The sequence below is a fragment of the Xenopus laevis genome, chromosome 7S, assembly GCF_017654675.1.
Source record: "Xenopus laevis strain J_2021 chromosome 7S, Xenopus_laevis_v10.1, whole genome shotgun sequence".
NCBI lineage: Eukaryota > Metazoa > Chordata > Amphibia > Anura > Pipidae > Xenopus > Xenopus laevis.
The window spans coordinates 12,366,207-12,388,312 of NC_054384.1; the positions used below are offsets into that span (position 1 = coordinate 12,366,207).

The following is a 22,106-nucleotide window of genomic DNA, read 5'->3' on the forward strand; positions in this document are numbered from 1 at the left end:
CCGGGAGGAGGCCTGAACTCTTACAGATAAACAACTAGGCTTAACTATGCAAGAACAAGACTTTGTCCTCAAAAACAAAAGAAAAAAAAACTCCCCAAAAAGTAATATTTTTTTTTTAGTTAACTTTGTCCTGGAATATATACAAATTATTGGTGGCGGCGACAGCGATGATGTTGTCTGTAGGGTGCCACGCTGTATGGAGGATCTTTTTGTTGAAGTCTAAGCTGTCCACGTTGATCTCGTCTTTCTTTCTCTTGCCGCCTGTACAGACTTTGCGCGGCTTTAAGGTGGCGCGGGGTTTGCTGCTTTCCCTCGAAGCTTCCAGTGTGATGTCCCGACGCGTGTTGCGGTCGAACATCCTGAAGAAGTTGTTGTAGGAACCGGTCATGATTGAGCTGCCGAGAAACCAAATCAAATGTAAAGGTTTATTATATTAACGTGCATTTAAAGGACCAGTGACATCAAATAAAATTCGTTAGCAAACCACCAAAAAAATCAAAAAAACACCAAGACTAATTAAACTTTAAAATTGGATCAGGGACGAATCTGAAAATATTGGGCAAAAATCCAAATCATGCGATTTTTTTCCCTCAAATCGCGAGATTTTTCTGATTTTTGCCTGAAATGTCCGAAATAGTCGGATTTTCTGGCCAATTCCAGTACAGACCACAGAAACATCCAAATAGGATAGGGACCTCTCCCATTGACTTTTATACAACCTCGGAAGATCTGAGACGCCGGATTTTCGGAATCTGACCTTTTCCATGTTTCTAATATAGTTAGTTAGGCAAAAATGTAATGTATAAAGGCTGGAGTGACTGGATGTCTAACATAATGGTCAGAACACTACTTCCTGCTTTGCAGCTCTCTAACTCGGGAGTTAGTCAGTGACTATAAGGAGGGCCACATGGGACACGACTGCACCAATATTTGAAAAGCAGGAAGTAGTGTTCTGGCTATTATGTTACACATCCAGTCACTCCAGCCTTTATATATTACATTTTTGGCTAACTTACTATAATAGAAACATTTTTTATTTTGCACAGCTAATCTATTTACCCAGTTTTTATTTTTACACAATTTTGAACAAATACTTTAAAGGGATACTGTCATGGGGGAATTTTTTTTTCAAAATGAATCAGTTAATAGTGCTGCTCCAGCAGAATTCTGCACTGAAATCCATTTCTCAAAAGAGCAAACAGATTTTTTTATATTCAATTTTGAAATCTGACATGGGGCTAGACATATTGTCAATTTCCCAGCTGCCCCTGGTCATGTGCCTGCACTTTAGGAGGGAAATGCTTTCTGGCAGGCTGCTGTTTTTCCTTCTCAATGTAACTGAATGTGTCTCAGTGGGACATGGGTTTTTACTATTGAGTGTTGTTCTTAGATCTACCAGGCAGCTGTTATCTTGTGTTAGGGAGCTGTTATCTGGTTACCTTCCCATTGTTCTTTTGTTTGGCTGCTGGGGGGAAAAGGGAGGGGGTGATATCACTCCAACTTGCAGTACAGCAGTAAAGAGTGATCGAAGTTTATCAGAGCACAAGTCACATGACTTGGAGCAGCTGGGAAATTGACAATATGTCTAGCCCCATGTCAGATTTCAAAATTGAATATAAAATAATGTTTGCTCTTTTGAGAAATGGATTTCAGTGCAGAATTCTGCTGGAGCAGCACTATTAACTGATTCATTTTGAAAAAAAAAATTTTTATTCCCATGACAGTATCCCTTTAAGTTTCCATAGCATAAAGTAACCTAATCAGATGTTTGGTCATGAATAACTCTTACCTGTCTGATCCATTCCAACAGCATTCAAACTTGTCAAAAATGCAGTCGTTTTCATACAGTGAGCACAGCTTGCTTCGTAAGTACTCATGAACCTGGAGTCACAACAAAAGGGGGAAAAAAGAAAGTGTCAAAACTCAGAATAAGCAGATTTTTTTTTTAAAGATTAAAGGGGAACTGTCGCGATAATAAAAATTTTATATTAGCTTCATCATACTGAAATAAGAAACTTTCTAAATATAATCAGTTATTCTGCAATGTTTCTGAAATAATCACGTTATCTCGGCATCTGTTTCTCTTCATTCTGTCTTCATACAGCAGTTGGGTGTCAGATATTCATTGACAGTTAGATCCAATATATCTTATAGGGGGGCTCCTTTCCTAGCAGATGAATTAGAGCTCATTCAAATAACGGATTCCAGTACAAACAAAATCTAACAAAATAACTGCCTTTTGTACAAATCCTGCATGTAGAGAGACACTAAGGGGCAGATTTATCAAAGGTTGAAGTGAATTTTCCAATTAAAAAAATTCGACCTTAATTAGGGAATAGTCCAAATTTGATTTGATTTTTAAAAAAATGAAATATCGAATTTATCATGTACTGTCTCTCTCTAAAAATTCGACCATTCACCATCTAGAACCTGGCAAATTGCTGTTTTAGCCTGTGGGGGACCTCCTAGAACCCATTCGTAGTCAATTGGAGGGCTTTTTTGGCAAAAACGTTGTTTCTACTTCGAATGCGCAATTACTTCGATTCGTACAATTCAAATTCAGCCCGAATATGGACATATTCGGCCAAAAAAACTTTGACTTAATTTCGGTTGGTGTTTTTGAATTCAAAGTTTTTCAAATTCGACCCTTGATAAATATGCCCCTTAGTCTGGTGATTTTAATAGAGTGAGCTCTAATACATCTTCTAGGCAAAAGGAGCCCCCCATAAGATATATTGGATCTAACAGTCAATCAATATCTGACACCCAACTGCTGCATGAAGACAGAATGATGAGAAACAGGTGCTGAGAGAGGAATAGTGAAGATAAACTTGATTATTTCAGAAACAATGCAGAATATTTAATTGATTGTATTTAGAACGTTTCTTATTTCAGTATGCTGAAGTTAATATTAAATTTTCATTTTTGCAATAGTTCCCCTTTAAGAAGAAACGACAGATAACTTACTGACCTGATAGGTTTCTACTGGCCGGCTTTCCATGTTGAGGTCCCACACCTTTACAGACAAGTAATCTCTAGTCATCATGTAACGGCCGCTATGGCTGAACTTGACGTCTGATATTGAGGAGATTATTTCGGAGAAAAACGACCTGCTGCTGGGGTCTTCTGGTTCTTCGAAAACTAAAGAGAACATTTATTTTGTTTGTGCAGGAAAGCGCAGCAAAAATAGGCCATTAATGGGTTCTGCAGCATTAAAGGGGTGGTTCACCTTTAAGATAACGGTTATTATGTGGTAGAATGGCCATTTCTAAGCAACTTTTCAATTGGTTTTCATTATTTATTTTTAATAGTTTTTCTTTTTTTTGTTTTTTTTAATTATTTGCCTTCTTATTCTGAATCTTTCCAGCTTTCAAATGGGGGTCACTGACCCCATCTAAAAACAAACGCTCTTATTGCTAATTTTTGTTACTCATCTTTCAATTCAGGCCTCTCCTATTAATATTCCGGTGTCTAAAGCTGCCACTAACCATTCAGATCAAATAAAGTAGTAAAAGAACAGATCAGCAATGTTCTGCCCCTGACAGCAATCGTACGATAGTTATGTCCGACAAAAGCTGGTGACAGTCTCCCACTGAAAATCGTACGATCAGCAATACACGCAGAGATATTACCCACAGCCGACAGAAATTTTTTAACCTGTCCCATCGACCGATCTCCGACGGACGAAAAATGTCGGGACTCTCCACACACGGTCCGAAAATCGTACGAATCCTCGATTCGTACGATCAGATCTTTGCGTCTATGGCCAGCTTTATTCACATCAATGCATGGTTGCTAGGGTAATTTGGACCATAGCAACTAGACTGCTGAAATTGCAAACTGAAGAGCTGCTGTTTAAAAAGCTAAATAACTCAAAAAACACAAATAATAAAAACCAATAGCAAATTGTCTCAGAATATCACTCTCTACATCATACTAAAAGTTAACTCTTAAAGGAGTTGTTCACCTTTGAGATAACGTTAGTATGCTATAGAGAGTGATATTCTGAGACAAATTGCAATTGGTTTCCATTTTTTAAGGTTTGGGAGTTATTTCGCTCTTTATTCAGCAGCACTTCAATTTGCATTGGAAGCAATATGGTTGCTAGGGTCCAAATTACTCTGGCAACTATGCACGGATTTGAATTAAGAGACTGGAATATTAATAGAAGGGCTGAATAGAAAGAGGAGTAATAAAAAGTAACAATAATACATGTGTAGACTTGCAGAGCATTTGTTTTTAGAAGGGGTCAGCGACGTCCATTTGAAAGCTGCAAATAGTCAGAAGAAAAAGGCAAATAACTAAAAATATAAAAAACAATGCAAACCAATTGAAAAGTTGCTTAGAATTGACCATTTTATAACATACTAAAAGTTATACCACCCTTTTAAGGTATGAAGATCCAAATTAGGGCAAAATCCGTTATCCGGAAAGCCCCAGGTCCCCAGCATTCTGGATAACAGGTCCCAAACCTGTACTATAATAAAGGCACTTCTTCACCTTGGCAATAAGTGCGCTGCAGCATTGTATGTCTAGATTAAGATGGAAATCAGATATCAAGCTGTAAATGGCCACAAACATGCGTGCACAACACTAGTGATGGACGAATTTCTCCCATTTCGCCGAAAAATTTGCAAATTTCCCTGCAAAATTCGCAAAAAATCTTGAAATTGGTAAGGTCACAAAAAAATCGTGAAATTTTAAAATCAAGCAATTCAAACGTTTTCACAAAAAACCCCCAAAAAACTAGCAATTCTAAAGTTTTCACGGAAAAATCGGAAAGCAAATTTTCACCAGCAAATTTTCGCAGATTTGTGAATTTATTCGCCAGCAGCGAAACGTCGAAATTCAACGCAAATTTGTGCCAGCCGAATTTATTCGCCTATCTCTTCACAGCACAATATACAAGTGTATACACACCCACGTTAGCACAGCAAACATGTAACAAACAAAGGGGGGGAACAAAAGGACCTCATGAATCCCGGAACTTACATTTTGAATGTCTATCACAAAGTGCAGCATCGCGCATATCACACAGTCTAATTGTTCCTTTGCTACTGCTGTAGACAAACATATGACAATGATGAGGGTGGAATTCTGCTGCCGTTATGACTTCGGTCAACTCCTCCATGTTAGCCGGCTTAATATCTACAATGTCTGAAAGTTCAATTAAGGGGTTTCTAACAATCAGAGAGAATTAGACACAAAGACCAAGAGTTGCACCTCACAGCCAAAGGGCTTTACTTCTCAGTTACACTATATATTATAAAAGAAGAGAGAAAAGTATCCCCTATTTACCAATCACGTTACTTTAACACGGTTTCTATAAGACAACTGGATACTTGTTGATAACAATTAAAGTAAAATTGTGAATAAAGTTAATTAAAAGGATGCTGATATACTAATATTGTGATATAATTAATATCTTTATTAGCACCTAAAGTGCATGGGTGCCATAAAAAATTTTTTTTATAAATAAAGTGACTTGTTGCTCAATCAATCCATACAAATTTTTTTGAATTGATTAGAAATTAATTCTATCTATTGCATTCAATTGTGCAAAAAATTAATTAATAATAACTATAAAGTTATATAGTGCTTTATAAAATACCAATTAATCCAGAAAATTCATATATCTGCTCAGATTGCTTGATTAGTAAGAAAAGAAAATTAATAGTAGGTGGAGAAGTCCCATTAGGCTATCTGATATTATTCTGTCTCAGGGACAGAGGTGAGAAAGTCAGGGTTTCAGGGACTGTGGTCTCGATATTATTTTATCTTTCTTGTATAAGAACTAACTGTTCTATAAAACCACAGATCCCCCTGGCCCTTAATAAAGAAAACAGTATTTAGGTTAGATGAAGGAATTTCTGAGCAGAATAGAAAGAAACCGTTTTAAAAAGGTTTTCACTAAAACACCCCCCAAGAATTCAATAAAATGGTATGAACTGTCTATACAAGGAAGCTGCCGACGCGCGTTTCGCTAGTTAGCTTTCTCAGCTTTAAGCAGATCTATGCATTTTCTGGATTAATTGGGATTTTATAAAGCACTATATCACTTTATAGTTATTATTAATTAATTTTTAACTTTGCCACGAACCCCACTACAAACTCTGCTCCGCCAGCCAACACTCCTTCACATGCTGTCACTTGAATAGCCAGGGAGGAGAAATCAAGCACTGCAGGATGGATGGTCGCCCTGTCGCCTTTTTTGAAGAGGTTATTTCTTAATAAAGGCTTTGCAATTTAAAAGTTTCATTTGTCTTGTTGTTATTTTTTCGTTGTATACCAACAAATTAAAAACATTTTTTTTTTGATGTTACTGTTCCTTTAATCAGGAGCATCAACTTTAAAATATTCAATTTTCTCCTTTAATGATATATTTATTTATCTGAGGGGCCCCTCCAAATACTGTGCTTTGTTTTTATGGTATAGGGCATGTTAACATGAGCGGTGTATTGATAAAATCTGTATTACATCTTATGGTTTTGGAGCGCATAGTCAGTCACTATGTTGAGACCTTCAAGAGGGGAGTTCTAGTTCACCTTCAGTGTTGGCTTAGAGTTATGACGCAAAGGATACTAAAACTTCTATCTGTAATTTCTAAATGCCATAAATTAACTCTCAGGTCATCTGCTGAAAGGTAAGTTTGGTGGTCGCTATTTACGGAAATTGAGTTTATATGATATGTGTGTGCGTTTGCAAATATCCTTCGTGGACTTGCTTCAACCATTAGGTCCATGGGTTTCAATATTGGTACCTGAAATGAGAAAGAAACGCAAAGTGATTAAAGGGGTTGTTCACTATATTAACTTTTAGTGTGATGTAGAGAGTTGGTTTGGAATTGGTTTTCATTTTATTATAATTTGTGGTTTTTGAGTTATTTAGCTTTTTATTCATCTTTGCAATTTCAGCAATCTGGTTGCTAGGGTGCAAATTACCATAGCAACCATGCATCAATTTGAACGAGAGACTGGAATATGAATAGGAGAGGGCCTGAATAGAAAGAAGAGTAATAAAAAGTAGCAGTAACAATAAATTTGTAGTTTTTAGGAATGCACTGAATCCAGGATTAGGTTCGGGATTCGGCCTTTTTCAGCAGGATTAGATTCCGATTTGGCCAAATCCTTCTGCCCAGCCAAACCGAATCATAATTTGCATATTCAAATTAGGGACAGGGAGGGGAATCGCAAGACTTTTTGTCGCAAAGCAAGGAAGTAAAAAATGTTTTCCCCTTCCCACCCCTAATTTACATATGCAAATTATGATTCAGTTCGGTATTCGGCCAAATCTTTCTCAAACGATTCAAGGGTTTGGCCGAATCCAAAATAGAGGATTCTGTGCATCCCTAGGAGTTTTACAGAGCTTTTATTTTACATGGAGCCAGTGACCCCCATTTTAAAGGTGACGAGGTCAGAAGCATATAGAAGGCCAATTGAAAAGTTGCATAGGATTGTATAAGATACTAAAAATGGCCACACACAGAGAGCCGCTCACTTGGCAACGTCGCCAAACGAGCGGATCTTTCCCCGAAGTGGATCTTTCCCAGATATGTCCACCTTGAGGTGGGCGATATTGGGCTGATCCAATCTTGGGACTGTATCACGAACAGATGACGCCCGCAATCCGAAGGGATTTAGCCCTGTCTGATTGACATCTGGCCGACTTTTAAACAGGTATCAATTGGGGAAGCGCATCAGAGGGCCAATAAGCTGCTGACTCGTTCTGTCGGCAGATTTTCCCGGCCTGTGTATGGCCACCTTAACAGTTAACGTAAAGGCGAACCGACCCCTTGGAAGTAATGCATAAAATACCACATCTTGTAGCGATCACCAGGGTTTGTATTGGTAAAAGCTCCAGATGTCCATATTTTGGTCACTACACCGAATCATTCTGCCCGGCTGAACTGAATCTGCATATGCAAATAAGGGGTGGGGAGGGAAATTGCGTGACTTTTTGTCAAAAAACAAGGAAGTACATCTTTCCCCCCTTCCCACCCCTAATTTGCATATGCAAATTGGGATTCAGTATTCAGCCGAATCGTTCACAAAGGATTCAGGGGTTCGGCCGAATCCAAAATAGTGGCTTAGGTGCATCCCTAACAACGACCTTCCACTTCAGAGTGTGTGCAGTGCTTCCCCAGAATATCTTATGCCCAACAACAAGGTAACGGCTATTCCTTTCTAATGAGAAGTACCCTCCTTCATATCGGAACACTTTACCCAAAATGTGATTTAGCAGGGGCAGAAAAAGGAACATACCCGTAAAGAAGTGATTCTAAATGGATCCCGCAGTCTGCCATCATCATCCTTTAAATTGTAGCCTTCAACTCGTTTGTCGCGCTCACTTATTTTCCACAATTTTATAGTTTTGTCTGCAGGGAAGATACTTTCCATTTAGCACATTCAAAGGAGAAGGATAGGCTAATACTTAGTAAGCTTTATCAGAAAGGTCTATATAAATACATTAGTAAACCCTCAAAGTAATGCTGCTCTGTGTCCTCGGTGAAAAGAAACACAGCATTTCTTTCCTTCTATTGTGTACACATGGGCTTCTGTATCAGACTTCCTGTTTTCAGCTTAAACCTCCAGGGCTAGGGCTTGAGCATGCTCAGTTTGCTCCTCTCCCCCTTCCTTTTCCCCCTCCCACAAAGGCACCTCTTTCAGGGACGCAAGAAAATAAGATGCAGAATTCTCTCATCCCTCGGCAGTGACTAATTTGTCTGTTTAGTAAGTGAAACCTAGGGGGTTATTTACTAAGGTCCGAATGCCTGAAATTCCCCGAAATCCTTGTGATTTTTTGTGTTATAATATGCTTTAAAAAAATCACGAATTTTTCAGAATTTATTAAACCCTGAGGGCTAAAAAGCCCGAATATAAAACCACGGCATCTCAAACCTGTCGAGGTTGCATAAAAGTCAATGGGAACAGTTCCATTGATTTTTGGTTGTGTCGGGTTTCGGGCAATTCACAAAAAACCTTAAATTTGGAGCTTTTCCCGCAAAGGTAATTTTCGGGAAAATGTAATAATAAATAAGCGTGGAAAACCCGAGCGGGTTAGATCGGAGTTTGTAGCAGCTGATATTGAGCTAAATTTGGACTCTGATAAATAACCCCCCAAATGTTGGAGAATAAAAAACTGTCAGGGCCATCAGAAATCAACATCAGGGCCATCAGAAAGCACCTTGCGAGGAATTTCTATGTCTCTCTCCACCTGCCAATGGTGCTTATTAGGTGTTTCAGTTAGTGGAAATCTGTGCTCAAAAACATGCCCCTAAACCTACTGGGAATGCCATGCAGAACTGCTTTCATTTTATTCTGTTTGCAAAGAAAGCCTCAGGGAGCTAAAATACGGCATACAGAGTACTCTCTCTATCAAGGTGCAACCAGATGGATTTTCAGCTGCTCTGTTATCCAGGTTTTCCAGATCTGTTGTTATCTGGAAAACCTTTATCCAGAAAGCTCTGAATTACGGAAAAGCCGTTTCCCATTGAATCAATTTTATCCAAATAATCAAAATTTTTAAAAATGATTTCATTTATCTCTGTAATAATACAACAGTAGTTTGTACTTGATCCAAATTAAGATATAATTAATCAGTATTGGAAGCAGAATCAGCCTATTGGGTTTATTTAATGTTTACATGATTTTCTAGTAGACTTATGGTAAGACGATCCAAATTACAGAAAGATCCGTTATCCGGAAAGACCCAGGTCCTGAGCATTCTGGATAACAGGTCCCATACCTGTACTGTGTAGTCAAACAGGACTATTTTCACATAAGTTGAGTTGTCTGATATCCTTGAACTCTACATAGGTGTGGCTAATGTAATAAATCAGTGCACAAATTGCTGTGATCAGGAAAAGCATTTCACACTTAAAAGGGGTTGTTCATCTTTAAACAAATTTTTCAGGATAAAATAAAAACAGGGTAAATAGATAGTATGTGCAAAATAAAAAATGTTTTTAACATAGTTAGCCAATGTAATGTATAAAGTCTGACTGTATGTCTAATATAACAGAACAGAACACTACTTCCTGCTTCTCAGCTCACTTGGTTTCCACTGATTGGATACCAGGCAGTGACCAATCAGTGACTTGAGGGGGGACACATGGGCCATAACTGTTGCTTTTGAATCTGAGCTGAATGCTGAGGATCAATTACAAACTCACTGAACAGTTATGACCCATGTGGCCCCCCTTCAAGTCGCTGACTAACTCCGAGTTAGAGAGCTGAAAAGCAGGAAGTAGTGTTCTGTTATACATCCAAGCACTCCAGCCTTTATACATTACATTTTTGCCTATAACTATATTAGAAACATTTTTTATTTTGCATATACAATCTATTTACCCAGTTTGTTATTTGAACACTGAACTGTTCCTTTAAACTTACTTTTAGTATGATGTAGAGAGTGATATTCCGAGACATCTTGCAATTGTTTTTTTATTATTTGTGGTTTTTGAGTTATTTAGCTTTTTATTCAGCAGCTCTCCAGTTTGTAATTTCAGCAATCTGGTTGCAAAGGTCCAAATTACCATAACAACAATGCATGGATTGGAATAAGACTAGAATATGATTATGATTCAAGAGCCTTAATAGAAAGAGGTGTAATAAATAGTAGTAGTAGTAACAAATTCATAGCCTTAGTGAAAAAATGAAGACCATGTTGCTTAGAATTGCCTACTCTATGACATACTAAAAGTTAACTTAAAGGTGAACCACAAGTCAAAACTATGTACTTACCATTGGTAGACAGTAAAAAATTAGCAGCATTCTGCTGTGGCAACCACCTAATTTTGTTAATTTTTTCTTCGATTTCTAGACTTTTCAAGTAATCAAATTCAGGCTCATGGCTTTGAAAAGTGCTGTAAACGTTATATTCACCCCTCGAATGAGGACGACTTTTATTCTAGGAAATAAAAGCAAAAATGTTCAATGATGAAGTGAAACAAGACATTTGCAAACTTTTAGGGCAGAGATACGCTGTCAGATTCGGGGGAGATTCTCATTCTAGCCGACAGGAAGGCAGTTCGGGCAGATAAGTCGCCCCGAAGAATAAGAGATTTGTCGACTCATCTCCCCGAATCTGACATTGTGTCTCTACCCTTAGGAAAAAAAGTGATAAGAAAAGTTGATAAATAGAGCTACTATTAAAGGAACAGTTACACCAAAAAATTGAAGCATTTTAAAGTAAAGCCAATATAATGTAGTGTTGCCCTCCATTGACAAAACTGGTGTGTTTACTTCAGAAAAACGTATTTATATAAATTAGCTGCTGTGTAGCCATGGGGGCAGCCATTCAAGCACAGGATACACAGTAGATAACAGATAAGTACTACTATAGTTTATATAAACAAGCTGCTGTGTAGCCATGGGGGCAGCCATTCAAGCACAGGATACACAGTAGATATCAGATAAGTACTACTATAGTTTATATAAACTAGCTTCTGTGTAGCCATGGGGGCAGCCATTCAAGCACAGGATACACAGTAGATAACAGATAAGTACTACTATAGTTTATATAAACAAGCTGCTGTGTAGCCATGGGGGCAGCCATTCAAGCACAGGATACACAGTAGATAACAGATAAGTACTACTATAGTTTATATAAACAAGCTGCTGTGTAGCCATGGGGGCAGCCATTCAAGCACAGGATACACCGTAGATAACAGATAAGTACTACTATAGTTTATATAAACAAGCTGCTGTGTAGCCATGGGGGCAGTCTCTCTAGCACAGGATACACAGTAAATAACCGATAAGTTCTTATGAATACCATTGTATACTACAGAGCTTATCTGTTATCTGCTGTGTATCCTGTTCCTTTTCTCCTTTTTCAGTTTTAAATGGCTGCCCCCATGGCTACACAGCAGCTTCTTTATATAAACTATAGTTGCGTTTCTGAATCCAAACACCAGTTTTACCAGTCTAGCACAACAGTATATTATATTTTCATTACTTTAGGACACTTCCATTTTTTGGCGTTACTGCTCCTTTAAGTTTGTTGTTTGTATGCCTCTTGTCGCATGTGAAAAAAAAAATGCAATCAAAATGCATCTGTAATGACCATAACCCCCTTCAAGGCATTCATCAATAAAAACAATCCCAGCTTGGTCAGCCATTCTTTTTGTATCAGAGACCTTCTCCATGTCAACAATGTCCCTTCTAAGTAGTAATTCCCAAATTATGGGACCCCCCCTAGGAGTCCCAGAGCAGTTCTTAGTGCCCCCCCCCCAGACAATGCTCAATTCAAGGACCATTCTGCAGCCATCTGCTCCCAAAATGACCTGCGGTGTAACACAAAGTGTAAAACATGCAGCCTTTTTTTTTTTTTTTTGCACACTGCACAGGCATTGTAGACGATCTCTAATATAATTCTGGGCCTTAAAGCTGTAGTTGCTACTTGTAGCCTGCTAAAATAGATTTCACTGTTTCCTACCTGTAAAGGTTTATATAGGATGTTTGCTACACTTGAAACAATGTAATGGAATAGGAGCCAACTACATAGAGCAGCCAAAAGTCTCCATTCATTTCAACTTAGCAGGGCGGATAACAGAGCCCGGGCTCCAGTAATAGATCAATACTTTCTCTAAATCCAATACTGACCTCTTGTTCCCTTTGGAATATAACAACTCTCCCGCCTTTGTCGCCTGTAGCTAGCAACTCTCCGGAACAATTGAATTCGACAGTTGAAATAATATCAGCTGTAGAAAAAAAAAAAAAAACACAGAACATCGATTGTGATATAATTTAACATGTATCTAAGACTATGTATAAATCAAGTAGGGAAGAAATGTTGTACATTATGTTTTGTGCTTCTGTACCAGCCCAAGGCAACCACAGCCCTTTAGCAGTAAAGATCTGTGTCTCCAAAGATGCCCCAGTAGCTCCCCATCTTCTTTGCTGCTGTCACTTACTGAGCCTAGGGACCCACTCACAATATACAGTACACATAGAATAGAAATGTCACAATATATGGCTGATTAGTAATTAATACACATAATTACTACATGGCAGCACAGAAACCAGTACAATTAGCATCAGAAGTCAATAATCAGCCCTGTATACACAGGATACACAGTAGATAAAAGATAAGTACTACTATAGTTTATATAAACAAGCTGCTGTGTAGTCATGGGGGCAGCCATTCAACCACAGGATACACAGTAGAGAACAGATAAGTATTACTTTAGTTTATACAAAAAAGCGGTTGTGTAGCCATGGGGGCAGCCATTCAAGAAAAGGATACACAGTATATAACAGATAAGTACTACTATAGTTTATATAAACAAGCCGCTGTGTAGCCATGGGGGCAGCCATTCAAGCACAGGATACACAGTAGATAACAGATAAGTACTACTATAGTTTATATAAACAAGCTGCTATGTAGCCATGGGGACAGCCTAAGTACTACTATAGTTTATATAAACAAGCTGCTGTGTAGCCATGGGGGCAGTCATTCAAGCACAGGATACATAGTAGATAATAGATAAGTACTACTATAGTTTATATAAACAAGCTGCTGTGTAGCCATGGGGGCAGCCATTCAAGCACAGGATACACAGTAGATAACAGATAAGTACTACTATAGTTTATATAAACAAGCTCTAGACACTAAAAAAAAGAAAAAAAGTCAACCATAGTGGTTAAGAGAGAAATGTAATGAATATTTGAACCGTATGACTTAAGAGGGTAGCATTGCAAACCCATACCTCTCTCTTCTGAGGAAAAATGCAAGTCTCTTTCCAACAGAGACTAATGTGAACGTCATTGGTGTTCAAGGGAGAAAGCTTTGCCTAAAATAAATGATTGTAACTGTTTTTCATGTGCACTTCATCCAGCACTTCACTGCCTTCCTGTAAGAAAACATCTTTGTCCTACAAGCTTGAACTTTTTTTTTAGTAAGCGGGACCCCTGAGCACTCAACAAAATTCTTATGCTTTATAACTTAATCTGGATCAATAGAAACCCACTTTTTATATAATCTATAAAATATCCCCAATGCTTAGAAAACCAACAAGGCAGATTTTAAATATTTAAAATTAAAAACATTCGGTCGCAATGCACAACATCTCTGTGTGCAATGTAGGTAAAATAAGTCTAAATTAAAGGGGAACTATCGCGAGAATGAAAATTTAATATAAGCTTCATCATACTGAAATAAGAAACTTTCTAAATACAATAAAAATTCTGCATTGTTTCTGAAATAATCACGTTTATATTCACTATTCCTCTCTCAGCATCTGTTTCTCTTTTTTCCTGTCTTCATGCAGGAGTTGGGTGTCGGATGAATGATCCAATATATCTTATAGGGGGGCTTGTTTTCCTGGCAGATGTATTAGAGTTCACCTTAAAGGGGTTGTTCACTTTCAAAACACTTTTTTCAATTCAGTTGTTTTTAGATTGTTCCCCAGAAATAAAGACTTTTTTCAATTACTTTCCATTTTTTACTGTTTTTCCCAAAATCTAAGTGTAAAGTTGCATGTTCGTGTCTCTGATGTTTTGAGTCTGGCAGCTCAGTAATTTAGGTGCAGACTCTGAACTGTTACAATTTTGCAACATTTAGTTGATCCATTTGTAAGCAGCTTCTCTGGAGTATTAGCGACTATTGTATCAATTCTAACAGCTGCCTGTAATGAAACTCAGAGATTTTACCCAGTAGGGACAAAGATAAGAAATCTATTAACTATGGGGCCCATTCACTAAGCTCAAGTGAAGGAATAAAGGAAAAATAATTCAAATTTCAATTTTTTTTTGGCTACTTCGACCATCAAATTTGCTACTTCGACCTTCAAATCGAACGATTCGAACTAAAAATCGTTTGAATATTTGACCATTCGATAATCGAAGTACTGTCTCTTTAAAAAAAAAAAAACTTCGACTCCCTAGTTCGCCACCTAAAACCTACCGAGGCCAATGTTAGCCTATGGGGAAGGTCCCCATAGGCTTTACAAGGTTTTTCTGATCGAAGGATAATGCTTCCATCGATGGATTATTCGATTTAATCGTTCAATCGAAGGATTATTCCTTCGATCGAAGGAATTGCAGTAAATCCTTCGACTTCGATATTCGAAGTCGAAGGATTTCAATTCGGCAGTCGAATATCGAGGGTTAATTAACCCTCGATATTCGACCCTAGGTAAATGTGCCCTTAAGTGTATCCTATTAGAACAGTTTACAGGGTCGGCGACCCCCCTCCCAGAGCTGCTTCAGAAGGTGAAAAATTACACTTTACACTTCAATATTAGAAAAACGGTCACACATAAATAGAAAGTCATTGGAAAAAGTCGTTTATTTCTGGTGATCGGAAAACAAATTGTAGTTTGAAGGCTAATTCCAGTACAAACAAAATCTAACAAAAGAACTGCCTTTTGCGCAAATCCTGCATCTAGAGAGACACAAAGTCTGGTGATTTTAATAGAATGAGCTTTAATACATATTCCTCTAGGCAAAAGGAGCCCCCCTATAAGATATATTGGATCTAACTGTCAATGAATATCTGACACCCAACTCCTGAATGAAGACAGAATGAAGAGAAACAGATGCTGAGAGAGGAATATTGAAGATAAACTTGATTATTTCAGAAACATTACAGAATTTTTAATTGATTATATTTAGAAAACGTATTATTTCAGTATGCTGAAGCTTATTTTAAATTGTAATTTTCGCGATAGTTCGCCTTTAAAGATTTTTTTACAGCCATTAGCATCTGTGAACTGTGCCAATATCATAGCACAACTAGAAAAGTGGAGGCACGAGGCTCTCCTGGGACAATACACAATCCAGGGTAACATTTTAGCATCCCTTGTGTCTAACAAACAGGCAGACTTGACCTTTACTTCCCCTTTAAAACCTACTACATTATAAAGGTTGTGCAAATGCAGCAGAAATTTACCTTGTTCAACAACATTCATCAACACAGAACTAACCGTCTAAAAGCCGTCAAACTTGATCCGCCTCTGAACTCAGTCTAGCACCGAAGGCAATTATAAGGCGAGTCTGACAATAAGATACAATCCTAGACATGCTTAGTGCAATTATAAAAAATCCCAAGCTTGGGTTTGCCATGATAGGATATGCTGGCATCAGTTAATAGTGCTACTCCAGCAGAATTCTGCACTGAAATTCAATTCTCAAAAGAGTAAACTTTTTTTTATATTCAATTTTGAAATCGGAGATGGGGCTAGACATATTGTCAGTTTCCCAGCTGCCCCCAGTCATGTGAATTGTGCCTGCACATTAGTATGGAACTACTTTCTGGCAGGCTGTTATTTCTCCTACTTAATGTAACTGAATCAGTCTCAGTGGGACTTGGTTTTTACTATTGAGTGTTGTTTTTATATCTACCAGGCAGCTGTTATCTTGTGTTAGGGAGCTGCTATCAGATTACCTTTCCATTGTTCTGTTGTTAGGCTGCTGGGGGGGGGGGGGGTGATATCACTCCTACTTGCAGTACAGCAGTAAAGAGTGACTGAAGTTAATCAGAGCAAAGTCACATGACTGGGGGCAGCTGGGAAACTGACAATATGTCTAGCCCCATGTCAGATTTCAAAATTAAATATAAAAAAATCTGTTTGCTCTTTTGAAAAATGGATTTCAGTGCAGAAGTTTGCTGGAGCAGCACTGCGTTTTGAAAAAAACAAACAAAAAACATGTTTTCCCATGACAGAATCCCTTTAACATGACATAATTCATTGAAACAATATCCTATATAGAAGTCTATGGACCACTTGGGCATTCTGCAAGTCTACAAGTCATGTACAGGGCTACAGCTTCACTATTCCAAATACTTCACTGTTCATTTACTTTATGAATGTAAAAGTGATGCTGCTGTCAAAACAGAAGCCTGTGGACTACATGTGCCCCATTGGATATTTGTGTCATACCCCTTATATCTAAGGTTCTATAGAGAAGCTGCATCACATCATTTTGCTCTACAGACTCAACAACTGCTTTACTACATTTCTGGCCCACTGCAAAAAAAATTCTGGACAGAACCTTTCTACCAGATAGCGGACTACAAGTTTCACAGTTGCCAATTCAGCCTTTTTCAGCAGGATTTGGATTCGGCCGAATGCTTCTGCCTGGCCAATCCGAATCCTAATTGCATATGCCAATTAGGGGTGGAGAGGGAAATCACGTGACTTTTTGTCACAAAACAAGGAAGTAAAAAAAAAAATGTTTTCCCCTTCCCACCCCTAATTTGCATATGCAAATTAGGATTCGGATTTGGTTCAGCATTCGGCCGAATCTTTCGCAAAGGATTCGGCCGAATACAAAATAGTGGATTTAGTGCATCCCTCGCTGGCACTGGTGGGGGGCAATTTAGAAAAAAAAAACTACCATTACACCACAACCAGAGTGTGGGCTCTATTAGCTCGTACCTTGGGTCGGGGATAATATTTTTTCCCAACAGGTGCCCTTTAAACTTGTTTGTTACAGAGACATTTATAAATATCAGCAATTTGATTATCAACACAATTACAAGCTGCTGAAGAAAAAAAATTGTTCAAATACTTCAATTGATTCAGTCAAAATTATCGGTTTCGCAAATTTACGGCGAAACGGGTCAGATTCGCCCATCACTAATTACCTTATAGATGGCAGATGAGTTTAACCCTTTCAGTGCCATCAGACTGACATATCCTTTGTTCAGAGATTATTAGCTTGTAAATCAGACCATATTTTTTCTTGGTGACTGCAAGATATTGTGTTATCAGAGACTTAAGATGAAGAAGCTTCATCAGAGCAATCATGGCTGCTCCCAAACGGAAGTAACAAATAAATTCTTATACCTCTACTTTGCCAATATGGTCTAAAATTAAAAGGAGAAGACGGTAAATGAGAGCTATAACTAGAAAAAGATAATGGAATACTTTTAACCATTTTCCTGTCAGTAACATAGATTTTATGTTGCTGGCAAGAAAATCCCAGCAATGTAGATTCTTTATTTTGGGGTAATATTCAAATAATTTGGGAAAAGTGTGTTGCTATGCTCTGGAGCATTCCCTACAGCAGGAGGAAAGAGATAACGTATTTTATAATAATCTATATGGTCTCAAAAACAGCCTTATCTACTTATCTCAACGTATTTCAAAGTTCCATATAATATATCTCTGTTTGACAAATAATCCTTTTTTTTATTGTTCTTTATTATTTAGATATTTGTGAGCTCTTCAACCTAACATTTGAGGGCAGATTTATTAAAGGAGAACTAAAGCCTAAAAATTATTATGGCTAAAAATGCCATGTTTTATATACTGACCTTATTGTAACAACCTAAAGTTTCAGCTTGTCAATAGCAGCAATGATCCAGGACTTCAAACTTGTCAGAGGGGGGTCACCATCTTGGAAAGTGTCTGTGACACTCACATGCTCAGTGGGCTCTGATTGGCTGTTGAGAAGCTAAACTTAGGGCTCGTCACTAATTATCCAGCAGAAAATGAGCTTCCCATGTAATATAAGCTGATGCTACAGGTTTGCTGATTATTAAATTCTGATGCTAATTGCACTGGTTTCTGTGCTGCCATGTAGTAATTATCTGTATTAATGACTAATCAGCCTTATATTGTGACATTTCTATTCTATGTGTACTGTATATTGTGAGTGGGTCCCTAAGCTCAGTAAGTGACAGCAGCACAGAGCATGTGCAGTGAATCAGCAGAAAAGAAGATGGGGAGCTATTGGGGCATCTTTGGAGACACAGATCTTTACTGCTAAAGGGCTGTGGTTGCCTTGGGCTGGTACAGAAGCACAAAACATAATGTACAACATTTCTAGCTACTTCTTTAGTTTAACTTTCCTTGTCCTTTAAGGTTTAACTGTAAATATGAATTAAAGCAATGCTGTCCAACTGGAAGCCCATAGGCCGGATATGACTTTCCAATAGACCTTTACAGCCCAAGGGCTCCATAAAGTTTTGTATGACATGAACAATGTAATATATATATCCAGTCCCTAAACAGATGACAAATAATCAGCCCACCACATAGACAAATCACTGCCCTCAGTTAATTAATGAGTATCTACAATACAAGACTATACTCTCTATAAGGATATCCTCTAGCAGTTGTTGAACTATAAATATTACAGAGAGTCCTTGTGCAACTAAAGCTGGGGCACGGTGAACATATACAGCACTGTTATTGCGAATAGTTCTGTGTAAAGGAAGGGGAATATAATTTCCCGCGCAGCTCATGATGAATTTTTAGCAATGTTGCCCTGTCCAAGTTGCGACTCGCGACATCTTTAACCATTTGTGCTGTACAAACCTTCCGCCACATCCTCGTCGATGGCACCTTTTACTTGAGAGAAACACCACTGGAAATCATTCCCTCCGCCCACTCCTGTAAGAGAAAGAGAGAAGCCAAAGAGTGAGAAATGCCCCTTCTGCTCATTTACCAACCTTGGCATTACCAGTGGCAAACCAAACCTGTGCCCCATCCCCAGCTTGTTGGTCATAGAGGCTGGGAGTGTAATATGTAGGGATGCACCGAATCTAGGATTCGGTTCGGGATTTGGCCTTTTTCAGCAGGATTTGGCTGAATCCTTCTGCCCGGACGAACCGAATCCGCATATGCAAATTAGGGGCAAGGAGGGAAATCCCGTTACTTTTTGTTACAAAACAAGTAAGTAAAAAATGTTTTCCCCTTCCCGCCCGTAATTTTCATATGCAAATTAGGATACGGTATGCGGCCGGATCTTTCGAAAAGGATTCGGCCAAATCCAAAATAATAAATTTGGTGCATCCTTAGTTATATGCAGTGATGCACCAATCCAGTTTCGGGATTCAGCCCAATCCTTCTGCATGGCTGAACGGAATCCTAATTTGCATATGCAAATGAGGGTCAGGGAGGAAAATCACGTGACTTTTTATCACAAAAGAAGTAAAATATTTTCCCCCTTACCACCCCTAATTTGTATATGAAAATTAGGATTCGACCAAATCTTTTGCTAAGGATTCGGGGGTTCGGTCAAATCCAAAATAGTGGATTCGGTGCAGCCCTAGTTATATGCACCAAACCCAGGTTCTGCCTTTTTCAGCAGGATTCGGCCGAATCCTTCTGCATGGCTGAACCGAATCCTAATTTCCACATGCAAATTACGAGCAGGGAGGGAAATCACGTGACTTTTTATCACAAAACAAGTATCAAAAATGTTTCACCTTCTAGTTAACTTTTAGTATGTTATAGAACGGCCAATTCGAAGCAACTTTTCAATCGGTCTTCATTGTTTATTTTTTTTTATAGATTGTGAATTATTTGCCTTTTACTTCTGATTCTTTCGGTCACTGACCGCATCCAAAAACAAAAGCCGCGTAAGGCTACGCATGTGTTCTTATCGCTTCTTTTTATTGCTCATCTTTCTATTCACGCCTCTCCTGTTCATATTCCAGTCTCTTATTCAAATCAGTGCATGGTTGCCAAGGTAATCTGGACCCTAGCGACCAGACTGCTGAAACCGCAGAGCTGCTGAACGGAACGCTAAATAACTCAAGACACAAATAATAAAAAATGAAGACCAATTGCAAATTGTCTCAGAAGGTCAGTCTCTACATCGCGCTAAAAGTTAATTTAAAGGTCATTTAGGAACACCCAGCCTGTAACCCTTGTAGGTAAGTTGCCAGCCAGTAGATACTGTGCCCTTTGTCCATTTAGATCACCCCAAAAGGCCCAACCCCGCACCCCCAATAGAAAAGCATCAATAATGTCTGACATTCAACATGGAATAGCAAAGCTTTCAACACCTGACAGGCAACACAGTTCTGCAAAGCATTCTGGGAGGTTTGGTTGCACTACAGCTGCCATCATGCACTAACAGGTAACACAGTGAAGCAGCAGAGCGAGGCAATATTCTCTAGGCCATAATGAATGGCAGCTACAGGGAATTGTGGGAGAAGCATGCTGATGCACAACTAGCACTGAGTGTCCCTGAGCCCACAGGAGGGATGTCCAGGCCCAGCTGATCCCGCCCCTTTCGTCTCTCTGGTATTTACCTGCCATGGCTGCCCTCTAGGACCAGGCCTTTCCCGAGCCTCCCGCGGACGGGAGGGAGTTTCCGCCCTTCAGACTCTCGCTGCCCTCCCTCCCCCGGTGGCGCGGCTGCTCGGATAGGCGCGTGTACGAGTCCCTGCCTGTGAGGGAGGGGACTGGGGGAAGGAAGGAAAGAGACGGGAAGCGCTTCGGGGAAAAAAAGGGGACACAGCGCTCAGTAGCCGCCACTCTTGGCTTCGCCGGGACGGGGTTTTCAAAATGGCGCCCACGGCCCGTCGACATGATTCGGTGACGTCATTTAACCCTGCAGGCGCCGGGCGCGGCACTGAGGCAAAAAGAGTGAGAGTGAACGATGCGGGCGCCCCTCCCACTTCTGACCGGCACCAATAGTTGGGGGCGTGGCGTTTGAGGCTGGCCCCGTGCGATTGGTCGGCAGAGGCTGCGCGTAGATACATAGGTGTATTTATACATCGCCAGGGATATTTATAGAGACCACTGGCTGCTGTTATAGCTCCGGGCTGCGTGTGTTTGTGTTCCGACTTCTGAGGGACACGCGGTTGGACGGACAGATGTTTCTAGTGTAGGGAAGGAAAAGCATTTGTCCTGTGTAACTGCCGGTGTTTCCCATTCAGATCAGTCATGTGACTCGTGTGGAACCTGCTGGGGCCCCTCAGCTGTAACATCAGCAGCATCACTGGTTCCTATGGCTTCTGGGCTGGAGAGTGAGACTGAGGAGGAGGAGGGGCAAAATAAAAAGAATCCAGGGCTGCCATCAGCACAGGCCCATAATACTAAGCATGGCCTTTAGCATACCTCCCAACATTTTGGAAGTAAAAAGAGGAACATTTTTTTTCCCGCACGTAGCGTAACAATTTTATGACCACACCCTTTCTGTGGCCACACCCCCTAATTACCATGTTTGTTTTACAAAATTTGGCAGGTTATGAAAGTTTGAAAATATTTCTCCTTATCGAAACTGTGTTTTTGTCTCAAAATTGTTACAAAGTATCTTATTTGCACCTGTTAGCTGTTCTGGGCTCTCTGCTAAAAGCCAATTAAGTGAGAAACTTTGTTTCTTTTTCTGGCTGTTCAGTGCAGAGAAAAGAGGGACTTT

The 22,106-nt window shown here is 39.2% G+C and overlaps 1 protein-coding gene across 1 annotated transcript; it reads right to left on the bottom strand.

The window, feature by feature from the left end:
- Positions 1–107: 107 nt before the first annotated feature.
- ppp2r2d.S (protein phosphatase 2 regulatory subunit B, delta S homeolog) lies at positions 108–21,225 on the bottom strand (the record flags this gene model as incomplete). Its single annotated transcript, NM_001086149.1, is given in 10 exon segments — positions 108–395; positions 1,790–1,881; positions 2,972–3,141; positions 4,993–5,157; positions 6,583–6,760; positions 8,262–8,374; positions 10,743–10,908; positions 12,606–12,703; positions 19,271–19,345; positions 20,995–21,225. Coding segments are annotated over 10 exon segments (1,344 nt in total). The 3' UTR covers positions 108–115.
- Between the last annotated feature and the right edge of the window lie 881 nt (positions 21,226–22,106).